The 13,236-nt window shown below is 50.6% G+C and overlaps 1 protein-coding gene across 2 annotated transcripts in view; it reads right to left on the bottom strand.

Moving 5' to 3' along the window:
- ZMAT4 (zinc finger matrin-type 4) overlaps positions 1 to 13,236 on the bottom strand; it is a 105,028-nt gene that overhangs the window by 75,836 nt on the left and 15,956 nt on the right. Inside the window, exon 1 of one of the 2 annotated variants that reach the window (XM_075043430.1) lies at positions 6,054 to 6,563. The exons of the other annotated variant lie outside the window; for it this stretch is intronic. Coding sequence (XP_074899531.1) covers positions 6,054 to 6,059 — 6 coding nt within the window. The 5' untranslated portion in view covers positions 6,060 to 6,563. Of the gene's footprint in view, positions 1 to 6,053; positions 6,564 to 13,236 lie in introns of those variants that run through there. 2 annotated transcript variants of the gene reach the window in all.

Here is a 13,236-nt window from a genome sequence, read left to right as displayed (position 1 = left end):
TTTTAATCCTCAGGATAACAAAAGGCTGAACTGCAGCCGCCTTCCAGGATCTCAGACTCTGGCAGAGCATCTTTAGCTCTGTGCATAAGAATTGCAACACCCAGGGAGCTTAAACAAAGAGCCCCAGGCAGCCCCAGCCTGAAACACTGGGAACAATGCCATCCTTCACAGATAGGGGAAGATGTTTGGAAATGCAATTTCCGAGGTCACCTTTTATCATCCAGGCAAACCATAGGCACAGGGTAGAGCCGGAGCGCTGCTTTTGTCAGCCAAAGCCAGCACTGGGGATTTCCAGCAATTACAAAACAGCGGTTTTCAGAATTTCAACAGGTTCTCTCCCACCTCCCGGGTGCGGGCCCCAGCAGCTGAACCCCAGAGGAGGCAGAGCGGAGCCAGCTGCTCACCAGGACTCTTTGCGAGGGATTTCAGTCCTGTCCCTGCGGACTGGAAGGCTTGGTCCGCTAATCTCAGAGGCTAAAATAATTTTACGCTTTCTTCTGAGAAATCCTCACAGCAAAGCCTGGAAGATGCAGCGAGCCCAGACAGAAACATATTTCCCCTGTGGTTACCCTGATGCCTGACTGCCAGCACACAGACATGCAATTTGTGCCTCACTAGGCAAAACCCAGTGAAGTGTTTAACTTGACAACAGGAGTATTTCTTTGAATAACACCACCTCAGCTGACCCCAGCACAACATCACAGACTCCCCCAGCACCTCGCCAGCACCCACTCCTGCAGCTGCCTGCAACTCCCCTTCCCAGCAATTGTTCCCTCTATGCCAGTTCTGCAGGCTCCTCACGCACAATTTAACATCCAGCAGTCCTTCACCGCACCTTCTTTTTGTTGCTTGAGAAAAACTTGGGAGTTTTTCCCCCACTCCCTCTTACAGCAGACTAGCACAAAAGCTGCCCTTGTGCAGGGAGCCATCGAGTGGGCAGCCGAGGTCTGGCACGGAGGGCAAAGCCCAGGAGCTGGGAGACAGCGCGGAGATGGACCCCCTCGAGTGGAAAACCTGGCAGAAAGGTTGGCTCTTGCACAGGGAAAACGTGGACCTCAGCCCAGGCAGAGCTGCATCTCAGAAGCTTGTAAATAACAGCCTTGCTTGGTCCGTAGCTCACTAAGCATTGCTAACGCCCCAGTTTTTCCTCTGGCTTAGAGACACAGGGACCAATCTCTCTGCCCGCACCACTAGCATTCATCTAGAGTTAGAGAGCGATAACACACAGAACGGAACAGATACGGCTGTCGCAGGAGTCCCTGGGTGGGAAGAGAAGTAAGTAACAAACCCTTACCTGCCAAAGCATCCTGAAAACTCCCTGATGGCTGAGACCAGGCATAAGGAGATGGTTGGGTGGACGCTGGGCACCAGCTACCAGCCCCAAGCACAGACACAGACTGCGCTCCCAGCTTATGCTCCCCGCTCTATTTCCCCCTGCCCTCCACCGCTGCAGCACTGCCAGCCCAAACAGGAGCTAGAGCTGGGAGAAATCAGGCCAGTGGCTATCAGCGGTCTGCCAGGACAGCCCGTGGCGATGGGAGATGCAGACCAGCTGGGCAGGCACCCACATCAGCCTTCCTCCCGAGAAAGCCCAGCAGACAACGCGCCCATGCTGTCATTCTGGTTGCACCTGGGACTGCACAGGAGAGGGAAGCTCAGGTGCTAATTGCTTAAATGGATCCCAGTTACCCTGTAACTGGTTACCCTACACAGGGTGCAGCGCTGCTGGAGGATCGCCCCACAACGGATCGGCAGAGCGGGCTCAGCAGGGAGGTTGGGCAACCTGGTTAGGAAGGGAGCACATCGCGATGCCGAGCTCTGCCCGCAGATCCTTCTGTGCAAAACCTGACACCAGCCTCGCATGCACCGCACTGCTGCAAAGGTCCCTTTGTCACTGGGTTATCTGTATTGGTGTTTTCCCAACACCAAACAAGGCTTGCCTGGACCTCCGTCGCTGTGGCACAGTGCATTTGACTTGCTTTACAAGCAGCCACCCGAATACTTGCTCCATTATCCTCCCCAGGCAGGCTGGAGCATTTTCCAAGTTTGTTTCCTGTGTTGCTAAGGGCGCTTGCTGCTAACACTAAACCGATGGACCAGGGCTCTCCAGCTCCATGGACAAGAGATGAACACATATCAGCAAACAGCCAGCCCAGTCCCAAGGTGTAAGTATTAACAACAGGCTGTCAGATACGGTTTGTCACTGCTAATTTATCAGAAGGGCCATTTTGATTGGTTTCAATGCCTTTCCCCAGGACACTGAGGAAAAGGAGAGCTGAGTCGATTCATTATTGTTCCTTGACTGAAACCTGCTCCAGCCCTGGGCTCTGCATTGGCCGCTGGTGGGTCCCGGTGGCAGAGGGAGCCTGTGGACACAGGCAGGACAGGACTCCCCCCAGGACACCTCAAAGCCCAGGATGGTGACAGCCTACAGGGGATGTCCAAAGTGATCCCCTGTGGCAAGTCCAGAGGGTGATAGCTTGGTCAGAGTGGACGGTTTGCATCTCTCTGCATACGGCCAGAAGGGAGTTTCCCTCCCAGAAGCAAATTACTTTCTCCAGTTTGGGCCCCACAATACATATTGCACCAGGAGTAATTTCCATACCCACCCTAGCCCAATATGCAGGGTACTGTTTGTCTGCCTTGCTATAAATAGTTTCTAGCACTGCCTAGCAAGGATTAATGACTTTTCTAATTATACCACCATCAGTTGGTGACAGGGGAATGATACTGTGCAGATGTCTGAGCCCACTCACCCAGTACATGGCTGGGTTGCTCTGTGCAGAACATACCCGTATGTTATTTCATAATTCCAAGGAATATCAAGTCACGAGGCAGCAAAGAGAAGAAAAGGTATTCCTTAACATTAAATAAGACACATCTGGAAACCATATCTACTCCAAGTTCCTAAAAAGAATCCTATCAGTTTTGGGCGGCATCTCACAGAGCTGCATTTCCGTGTAAACATTATCTGTGATTTGTACAATCTCAAAGTACCACTCCTTCTGAGTACAAAGACGACGTGTTTCATATCAGCTTCCCAATTAAACCTTGATTTTAAATTGGCTTGCCTTATTTACTAGGCAAGTGCTTTCTTTGTCCTACTGAAAAGAAGCATTTTTCACATGCCTGCACTACCCAGGCCACAGCAAGACTGATCCCTGCACCGTTACACAGCTGCTCACGTTTCACCAGCTTGTGGCAGCCCTTGCAGACCCAAGCTGTAAAACCAGTTGTCCTTTGTCCAAACATTCCTTTTCCACATAACTTGCTAACAGTGCACACAAGAATTTCTGTTGAAGGGCTCTTACTTCAAAAAATGCTTATAATAGGAAAGCACATCTTGCAACACCTGGTGGTAGTTTTGGTCCGCCTTCTGCATTTTAAGTTTTCCTATTTTATGACGGCATGAACAAGATGCAGTTTCGGAGGGGAGTATAGTATTTTGGTGCCTAAATAACTCTTCATTTTCTGAGCGGTTGATGGCTATGGCAAAAAAACATTTTCTCCTGAGGCCACAGTAGGTGCGTGATTTGCCTGGAAAATTACTGGAAAACTTAACAGCTAAGGAACACTTCGTTCAGCAACTGCAGCACTGAAAGTTTCAATCTGCAGGTCCCTAGTAATGTGGCAGGGGCAGACAAGCCCAGCTTCTCTCTGCTGGCTCCAAGAGCGGGATTTTCTATCCAGTGTACTAGACTCTGTCAGGCTTCTGAAATAGCCTTGCTTTGCAAGAGCTACCAGAACGGAAGGGATCAGGCGAGTGATTTCACCCAGTCATTTTGGAAACAAATCACTCCTTGCAGCAGAGATCCTGCCCTTTGTCAGGTCTAATTTAAGGCAATAAATTCTATCAGTTTGACAAGGTCCTGAAGCTCGGGTTAAAGGAATCGCTGTGGGTTTTGGCACAAGAAAGCGGTCCGTGCGGTCCATGCGCCTGGGTCCCGTGGGGGACCAGCACCCACCGGCCGACGCTGTGGGGACAGAGCAGCCCGGCGCGATGCCACCCGGGGAGGACCAACGCAGCCTGGGAGAGCTGCGCTGCTCGGGCTTCGAGGCAAGCGAGCGCAAGGCCGGCCGTCCCGCAGGCTCCCACCGCCGCGTTTCTCACACCTTCCCCGGGAAGCCGCGACGCGCGGCCGCCGGCCCCGCTGCCGCCGAGAGGGGCTCGGCCCCCGTTGCCATATGGCAGCTCCTGTCCTCCAGCTCCGAAGCGTCGCTTCGTTTCTGTTCCGCCGCCAACCTCGTCAGAGTGCCCCAGAAACCACTGCTGCTATTTTTAGAGGGCTAACAAATACCTCTAGGAAAAAATAATCCACTGGTACATGACTCCCTTTCGGTCCAACACTCAACAAACAGCCACAGCATCAGTCCAGTAGCTGTAAAGATGAAACGCCAACTGATGAACTCCATCTCCCCTCACCCACCTGCCCATAGAGAATGAACATGAGAAAACAACTAACCTTCTATTTGGTTGCCAAGGTTTCTCATTTTTATGTATAACTGTGTATTTATAGTGCCCCTTGCTATCAAAAATGAGCAAAGGGAACAGCAGATAAGACAGCCCGGCGGAATTGTTTCTCAGCGGAATGTTTTTCAGTTTTCCATGAGGCGTCAGCAGGTCTTTAAAGTCTTTTTATTGCGTTCTGCGTTAGATGCAAAATCGTATTTCAAAGACACTTTAACTTTGAAAAAACAAAATGCAGATTCTGTACTGTGCCACCTGCAAACAGCAGAGGCACGACCCACATTAGAGAGAAACTTCTAACAGAGGGAGGGAGCTTTGCAGACAAGACCAGGCCATTTAAAACATTTAAAAAATAAAAGGTCACAGGGAAATTGCTGCCTTCCTAATGATAGCATTCACTCTAGTGTTACCACGCCACAACTCAGGTTCCTAATTCAAATTGTCATTAAGCCTTGCTGCAGGCCCCATAACTTAATGACTTTTGGTATGATAGCCTCTTCTCCGCCAAGGAGATGAAGAGCACATTTGTATCAGAGACGGGGTGAGGAGAAACAGCAACGGAGCTAAATAAGGATCAAAATCACAACGCATCTCAGGGGCTGCCCTCTCTTTTTCACAGGGTCTTAATCCAATGTACTACACCCGCACAACAAGCTTTTTTTCTTGTCTGCGCTCGTGGCTACCCCAAGGGATGTCGGAAGAGCACGGATGCTCAGGCACGTTATTACCCCAGCTACACGTCAAGCTTTACAGGGACGGACGGCCTGATCCTGACCGGCTTTAAGGAGTTTTCAAAGAAGCCGGCTGCAGTGGGACGGCAGCCACAGCAGTGCGGTGGCCTTGGGCATGGACTGTGACATCCCGACGTCCCCTCAGCAGGCAAGCTCAGCAAACGTTGCTCACCGCCCTCCTGCTCCCCGGCTCGGTGGCTGCGGGACCACCGGCCGTCCCCTGCCCGTGCCGGGCGCCGGCAAGGCGTCCTTGGAGGCTGCTGTGACGGGCCGGGTGTTCGCAGACACAACCCACTTGGGCGCCAGCCCCGTTCCCAGCTCAGGGCTCCCATCACGGCTCATTTTCGTAGCGGCACAGAGCAGAAACCCAGAGACTCAAACACACGGCGCCGGTCGTTGCTCATACTTTTAGGGGAGGCTGAAACACAAAACAGCACGTAGATTGCAACTCCTTCACACGGTTCCCAGCAAACATCCAAGTCACTACCTTGAACCGCTCCTGGGTCTAGCCAGGCTGTGGGCCCTGGCTGCAGTATTCCCCTTTTCCCAAAGGACCTGGTTTCCCTGTTGAGCATCCGGCTCTTTGGGCCAGGCCCAGTGACACCAGCACCAGGCGGATGCCACCAGTCCTCATCCCTCTCGTGTTCATTTCTCACGTGGACACCCAGGCCTTGCCCTCCCCTCTGGGTTATGACGGCAAGGTCTGCAGTCACCATGCAATTAGCGTTTATAGCCACATAGCAAAAATTAACCAACTGTTAGATGTTAAATAAAACCGGCAAAGCTTCCATTATTTTTTGTTCCTTCCTAATTAGTTTATTAGAGCACAAATCATAAATCAAAAGTCTTCTCACCTCCATTGCTTCCAGCACAGACTGTTATCAATTTCTGAATTTTCTAGAGATTGACTTTTACCTTTTTTTTTTTTTAAAGTATGAAAAGCTTTAACAGCCAATTAGTGAAATGAATAAAGAAGCAGCTTGTATGTCCAGATTGGTTATGCCATAAAGAGGCACCATCCTAATTGGACCGGAATGGCAGCTCTTCACTGCCGCACCTGACACTGCGAGACAGGAGATGTGCAAAACTCAGCCGCAGTTTCTCGCCAGCATCGCGACGCTCTCAGCAGAAGTCGTTCCACGCATTATTACTTGGGCAGAGGACATGCAAAGAGCTGCTCCTAGCGTTCTGACTTACTCTCTAAAGAAATGCACTATTTCGGGCAAACGAATCTCGCCAAGCTTCTCTCAAGAGCTGCCATTAAAAACAACCCCACAAAAACCTTTTAAAAAGCCCCAAGCTGAGACTTGAGCGGCCCCAGAGCTCTGCCGGAGCCCTGTCCTCCCCATCCCCATCCCCATCCCGATCCCGATCCCGGCGGAGCCGGACAGCCATGGCCCCGCCCCCCGGCCCCGCCCCGGCCCCGCCCCGCCCCGCGCCTTCCCGGGACAAACGCGCCACCCCGCGGCGCGCGTAAACCAGCCTGGAGCGCTCCCACGCTTTTCTGGCGGTCAAGAAATTCCTCCTCCTACAGGGCCTTCGACAGGGGAAAATTGCATTTTGGAGGGTCAAGGGTAAACCGGAGAGTTTGGGGCGTTCTGCTTGAGCGCCGTTTACCATTCCCCTAGCAGCTCACCCGCAAACCCAGCATCTGCTCCCAGCCCCCCAGCACCCTGCCAGGCTGGGAGAAACTTCTCTGAGCTCCAGGATCACTCTCAGTCTCCGGCAGTGTTCCCACCTGGTTTTTTTTCTCAGCACAGGTACTGCAGGAGGAGCTCCTCTTATTCATAAAGCAAGGTGATCTGCAGGGAATTAATTTGGACTCCATCCCAAAGCCGAAAGCAGGAGCGGATCAAATTTTGTACCGCTCTGGAAGGCACAACAGGGCTTTTCTGAGACTGAACTGAAGAAATTTTAATATCTGCAGGCAAACAATGAACCTCGTTCATATTTTACGTGCTGCTGTCTGTCTTCCCTTTAATTCAGTCATGTAATTGCAGACAATTTGGTTTCTAGACTGTAATCTGATATTTGCACAAAAGCGATACAAGTATCCTGCCATTAAGTCCCTTTGACTTTGAGGAAACAGTTCAGGTATTATGAGCTGCTTATCAAAGAGCAGGACCTCTGGGTTCCCAGCTAGAGCTAAGCTATTCTGCCTGAAGGAGCAACGACCTTGTTCAGATGGGGAAGGGCATCTGGGTGCCTGCCCGGATAAGCAGAGGATGCCCTTCTCCTTTCCAGAAGTCTCTCAACCTGTACCAAACACGCACAGCAGGAGCCAAAAGAGCAGTACAGGGGCACTTAGGATAAGCCCCAGGTAAGACAGGATGGCTATAGACAAGGGAGAAGGTGTAATCACAGAGAATGAGGAACTTCAAGGATCAGATGTGGCTTGGGAAATGTATTAGAGGGATTTTGGAAGGGAGTCAAGTTCTCAGTTGGACCGATCTGTCTGCTCCTGCTATATATCCATTATCAGACTTACTATTTCATCACTGAGTGGAACAGAAGGACCACTGAAGAAAAACAGGGTGGAAAAATGAAACTGGGTTTCAGTCTCCCATTGTACAGCCTTCCTGATCTTGCAGATTTTCTGAGAAGGGAAGCGCCAGTTTCACAAGAGTGGGAAAGCATTTTGAGCACAGAGGTCAGCAAAAACAATGCAAAACTTTACAGTCATAAACAGAACAAGAAAATCCATAGCCCATGCTGTGCTGGGACTTGCACAGCCATTCTGTCAAGGAGAGAAACAATAGCTTATAACTTGCCAACACAGTACGAATTCCAGACTGCCACCTGGGAACGGTCACTGTGCTGCCAACTGTAAACAGCTACAGAGCGAGGCTTATCCACTGAAAACTTTCACCAGCCATCTGGGAGAACAAGCACAATGCATAACTTCTTACTGCGTGAGGGAAGGAGCAAAGATAATGTCCGTTTTCATTTGGTTTGTTATTTAGTCATCGCCAGTCCTACGTTCCAGGAACCGTACTGGGACAAAATGGGAATTCCTCCTTGGCTAAAGCGAGGAGGGTGTGCTTTGTGTTGGGGTAGCACCTTGTGTACTTATCTCTGCTGTTCTTATCTCAGCAGACACTGCTATCCAAGTAAACAAGGCATGGTTTCATTGTCCGGGCTAAGAACAGAAATAACCCTGTCCTGGGAACCCTGCGTGTTTTGTAGACATGTCAAAGGGCGTGAGGAAGATGCATTCACAGCAAGATTAGGCACTGGCTCCATGCTGGACAGGAAGGAAGGGCTTAGCAGAAATGGAGTTGAGCACAGCTCCTGTTCACACCCAAGATAAAGAGCAGGGCCGCCGTCGAAGGTTTAGAGGTGATGCTGCACTGTGCTTTCAGGCACAAGGCAATCCTGTCCCAAAACGCTCAGTATCTGGTGAACTTAACCAAGCCCTGACTCAGAGCATCGCTGCACCAGCTTTGTGTAGGTTGTGCTTGTCAGGGCCTTTGCGAGCTTTGCAGGCACACGCCCCGGCCATTGCTTCTACCGAGAAAAGCACACTACCTCCTCCTCCAGCCCTTCCTGTTACTTGACCCTGATTTTACCACCAGTTGGAAGTCAGTCTGTTATCCCAGCCTTGCAGGGTGGGGATTTCACGCCTCAGCATAAAGGTGATAAATAGGATTCTGTGCGGGGTGTGTTTGGTTATTGACGATGCACATTCCAGCTTTGGGAAGTCCTTGGAAGCCTGGTGTTCATATTTCAGTTGAGATTTATATCCAGGAGAACAATGCTCTGTTATGAGGGCTTCGCTCTCCCAGCCACACCAGTAATTCTCAGCAGCTTTTTCCTGAGCTCTTTTCTGGCTCCCCACTTTGACTCATGGTCTATTGTTGCACATCTGTCAAGCGTAACAAGGAAAGCTGTGTACATGCCTCATCCACTGCAAGGGAGTTTCTTTATGCACTGAGATTTCAGTGCTCTGCTCTCTTAACCCCTACGGCACCATGCACATGCATAGGAAAAACTGCTGAGAACTGAAGTAGGGCAAGTAGACATTTCTTTGCCTCCTTTCCACAGTCCTTGCTTAAAGGTAAAATCCCTTAAAAGACATGAACGTGCTCATACGCCACAGTACCAGCTTAACCAGAACGACGTGACAGCGTACAGCGCACCTGCAGGGACAGATTCCCATCAATGTCCATCCCAGCAGAGACCTCTGGCCTGATCCCATACCCTGAACTCACTGAACATGGCATCTGCCCCGTCTTGCCACACCTTTTAGTGTTTTCAGCCAGAGCTTTGTTCGACATTTGATTGAACACCAACTTGCTGCCATAGTTTTAGAAACAGGCTAGGGACTTCTACAGATTTATTAGTGTAATTTATGGGCATGGTTCATATGATTATTATAGCAGACTTTCCTCTCACATGACAGCTTCCTTGTGCCTCTCAGAAAAAGCTTGTCGCTTTTTCGAGGCAGTTCCCTTTAATATACACACTGTCAATCCTTGAGTAGGTATTTTCCCCACTGCCCCACACTTTCTGCCCTATCTGGGAAGGACCACACAGTGCTAGCTGTAAAGGCTTAGGCTTCAACAGTGGCTTTCACCGCTGCGGACTTTTCTCCCACTTGCACCATGAGAACTAGGAGCCACCTCCTCTCCAATGCACACTGGGTTCCCAGACCTTGCTTGCAGCCAGTGAGACTCCCACCAAACCCAGATCTCATTGCAAAGATCTCACCCCCGAAAGATGGGCATTTGGCTGCTTGTCTGCAGAGAGGGTGACGCTAGACTTAGAGCCCCAAGCATTTATTTGGCTGTGGAAGGATACAACAAACATTGCAGCTCCGCAACCCAAAAACCTCTTTCCAGGCCTTGCTGAAGATACTGTATTTCAGTAACTGAGAACAGGCTTAGCGAGTACTTTCTCCTGCAGAAACATGCTGGCTGTAACGTAGCTGCTGATGTTAGTGCATGGAAGGTGACCGTCCTTCAGCGAGCAATTTGTCTCCCATCTTTGCACAGAATCACTCTGCAATTTGTCCAGAGCATTTGCCTTGTCACAAATGATGCTCCAAAACCAATTGCTTCTCCTTTGCAGCGTTCATTTTCTTCTCCCATTTACCTTGTCAAAAAGAAACCATGAGTTCAGTCATTATGGCTTTCTTGTTTGTCGTGCAGAGTTTTTTTCTTCTTCCAGAGTCCAGCTCCATGCTCTGCTTGTGCTGCCCAGAAAGGTGGGGACCTTTAGTGGCTCAAGAAGCAAAGTCTGCCGGGATCCCAGTCTGCAAGCAGACCCAGTAAACTGCTTGCCAGGAAACATAACTGCTGTTCAGAGAGCAGATGCAGGAAAACAGGTTTTTCCCAAGTTTCCCACTGCAGAGAGTTCCCTCGAGTCAGCCCCAGGCTCAGCCCGGGGTTTAACCGCGCTGTCCCCAGCCTCCTGCAAGCGACTGCAATGCTGGAGATGAACTTGTGCAATCGGCTGCTCCGGCTCAGAGGGAGCCAAGGGGATCTGTCTCATCTATAATAAGCGGTTTTCAAGGAGGGAATTACGTACAAGCAGTAAGACTTCAGCACCGAGTGAAACCCTAAGAGAAGTTAACAAGAGCTAAGCTATTTCAAACCAGGCCAACGCTGCTTTCCGAAGGGTACAGTCAGTTTTCCCAATTTAAGCAGGGCCTTTACTTCCAGCCACTTCCAACGAGGAGGTTCAACGCTATCACCAGCAGCACTTCAGCAGCCAGGACACTTTCACCATCCCTGCCTCGCAGCTGGATCCCAGTTACACCTCACATCCCAGTGACGGGTGCTAACGGAGCAGAGTCCCAGGGGAGCGCGCAGGGTCCCCGGCACCGCCCCAGCAGCACGGCTAATGGCAGCGGGAGTCCGTGCTACTTTTCTTGATGACGGACTGCCAGAAAGACTTTAATTATTCCAGCGCTGACTGTTTTACAGCAAGCAAAAGGGATCCAGGAAAATGTTTTCCTGAGAGTAAACGATTGTGAGAAGCTGGCTGTAAACACAGCGCTCGGAGTCCAAACAACACAAAGCTGAATGTTACCTGTCACAATAAATTGTCAGCCTCAGCCTGCGTGTTCTGTGAGGAACTGGCTGGGAGGAGCAGACACCTGGTGTGCTGTTGTTTGGGCAACACAACCACGTTAATTCTCTAAAGGAGGGGAGAGACTGCAGCCCTCTGCTATTTGGGAAGAATAACATGCAGACAAATCACAGAGCTTTTCTTAATGCTGCCATGATATACAAATAAGAGGCTTAAGTATAATTATAGGTTGTATAATCAGTGTGAATAAAGAAATATGTAGTAATTGATGCCATATTTTATAAATATCCTAACTGTTTAAGAAACTGGAAATGTTTTCAAAAGAAATACTTTAGCATAATGATTATAAAGCCCTTTAATGTGAGTGAGCTGCTTTCTGAAGCCAGTTTTAGATTCAGTCTCATGAACATAAATAGAGTTAATTGCCCTTCTGTGCAAGCTGGATGTTAGCACATTCCAGCAAAGCATGCATTTTCCAAAGTGCCAATTCCAACACATTCCAACCCGTGCAATTTCTGCCTTTTTATGCACAGCACATAAAACGCACGCACATCTGGGCAAGGGTAAAGTTAAGTGCTTATAGTAGTGGGCCTTGGAAATGGATTGAGACGTCAACTGCTTGCCCATATGTTATTTGGATATTCAAGTGCAAATGCGGCTTTTCTGAATTCGCCCCACAAGGGAGAGCACATTGATGTGCAAATGGAGACAGTGGGGAGAAGGGATGCAGGGCGGCTTGGAGGGTGCAAACGGCTCGTTGCCTCTTCCTTCCCAAAAATAAGCAGCTGTACCATAGGGGTAGAGCAAGGGGACGATGCTCGCTAACAAAAAGGGGAAATCGTTTACCAGAGGCAACTCCTCAGCTGAACCGCTTGCCAGGGCAGCGGGCGGGTGGGTGCAGGATGCTGACACTGCTAGCAGAGGATGCTCAGGGAAAAGTGCCGGATGGATGCTCTATCTCTTCCCTGGGACATCCCTCCCACCCCAAGCGGGCAGCAGGACACGGCCCCGCTGGCATAGGCTGCACCCAGCCATCCTGTCAGTCCCTTCTGCCAGGCCAGTTCGGAGCTGCCAGTCCCACTCAGATCCCATCCAGGCCACAGGAATAGCGGTGAGGGACATTCCTCCCCCCAGGCCATGCACACTCTCAAACTCAAAGCTCATTTTCTCTGTATGACTCACATACCGAGTTATACGTGAAAAATGCAAATGAAAATACAACACAACTCTATCAAGAGACCCTACAGAAACAAAGCATTTACATCGCCAAAAGTAAATACCACCTCGGATTTGGTCCTACGGGATGAAAATCAGGGATATTTTGTAAGTAATGCTAAAAATAATAAAAAAGTCCCGATTTGGACGTGGCTTCGGGGCACAGCACAATGTGCGTTCGCAACTGCCAAATCACAACTGCAGAGGAGTTTTGTGCAGATGACCCATTGCAGAGGGCTGTCTCGCAGCGCGGCGCTCCCCGGGGTTTGGGGTTTCTGCCTTTAATGAGCTGGTGATGAGTGACCCCTCCTTCAGTCCTCCTTCACGCCTCGGCCTTCTCCCTGGAGTCAGGCAGAACAATTTTAAATCCAATTTCCTCTCACAGATTTTCTGAGACGGGGAGGGGGGGGCGAAGCGCACTGCTGAGCAAGCACAAGCCCTGGCTCTGCGCTGCAGCCTCGCCGCCTAATCCAAGTGTCCGTCACCGCAGAGGACGGCCACGCACAGCGGCGGAGTGGCATTTCTGCCCCCGTTTCAAACCCCAACCCCACCACCAACCCGGAGCCTTGCGAAGGTCACGTTTTCCCAGGGTATGCAGGCTCAGGGCTCTTTCTGGCATCAGGCTCTTTAGCCAAGAGCAAGGATGGCCATCGCCAACACCGGGATCTCGGTACAGGGCAAGGTGCAGCCTCTGCTGCTGGCCGATGCAGAGTGCAGCATGGCAGAGACAGGGCGATGCACCAGGGACCAGTTCTCCCAGTAGCCTGCAAACAGGGACCGGGGAAGCTC

The sequence above is a fragment of the Buteo buteo genome, chromosome 12, assembly GCF_964188355.1.
Source record: "Buteo buteo chromosome 12, bButBut1.hap1.1, whole genome shotgun sequence".
Classification (NCBI taxonomy): Eukaryota; Metazoa; Chordata; class Aves; order Accipitriformes; family Accipitridae; genus Buteo; species Buteo buteo.
The sequence above is the reverse complement of the archived record's forward strand: the minus strand, read 5'-3'. Positions and strand labels throughout refer to the sequence as shown.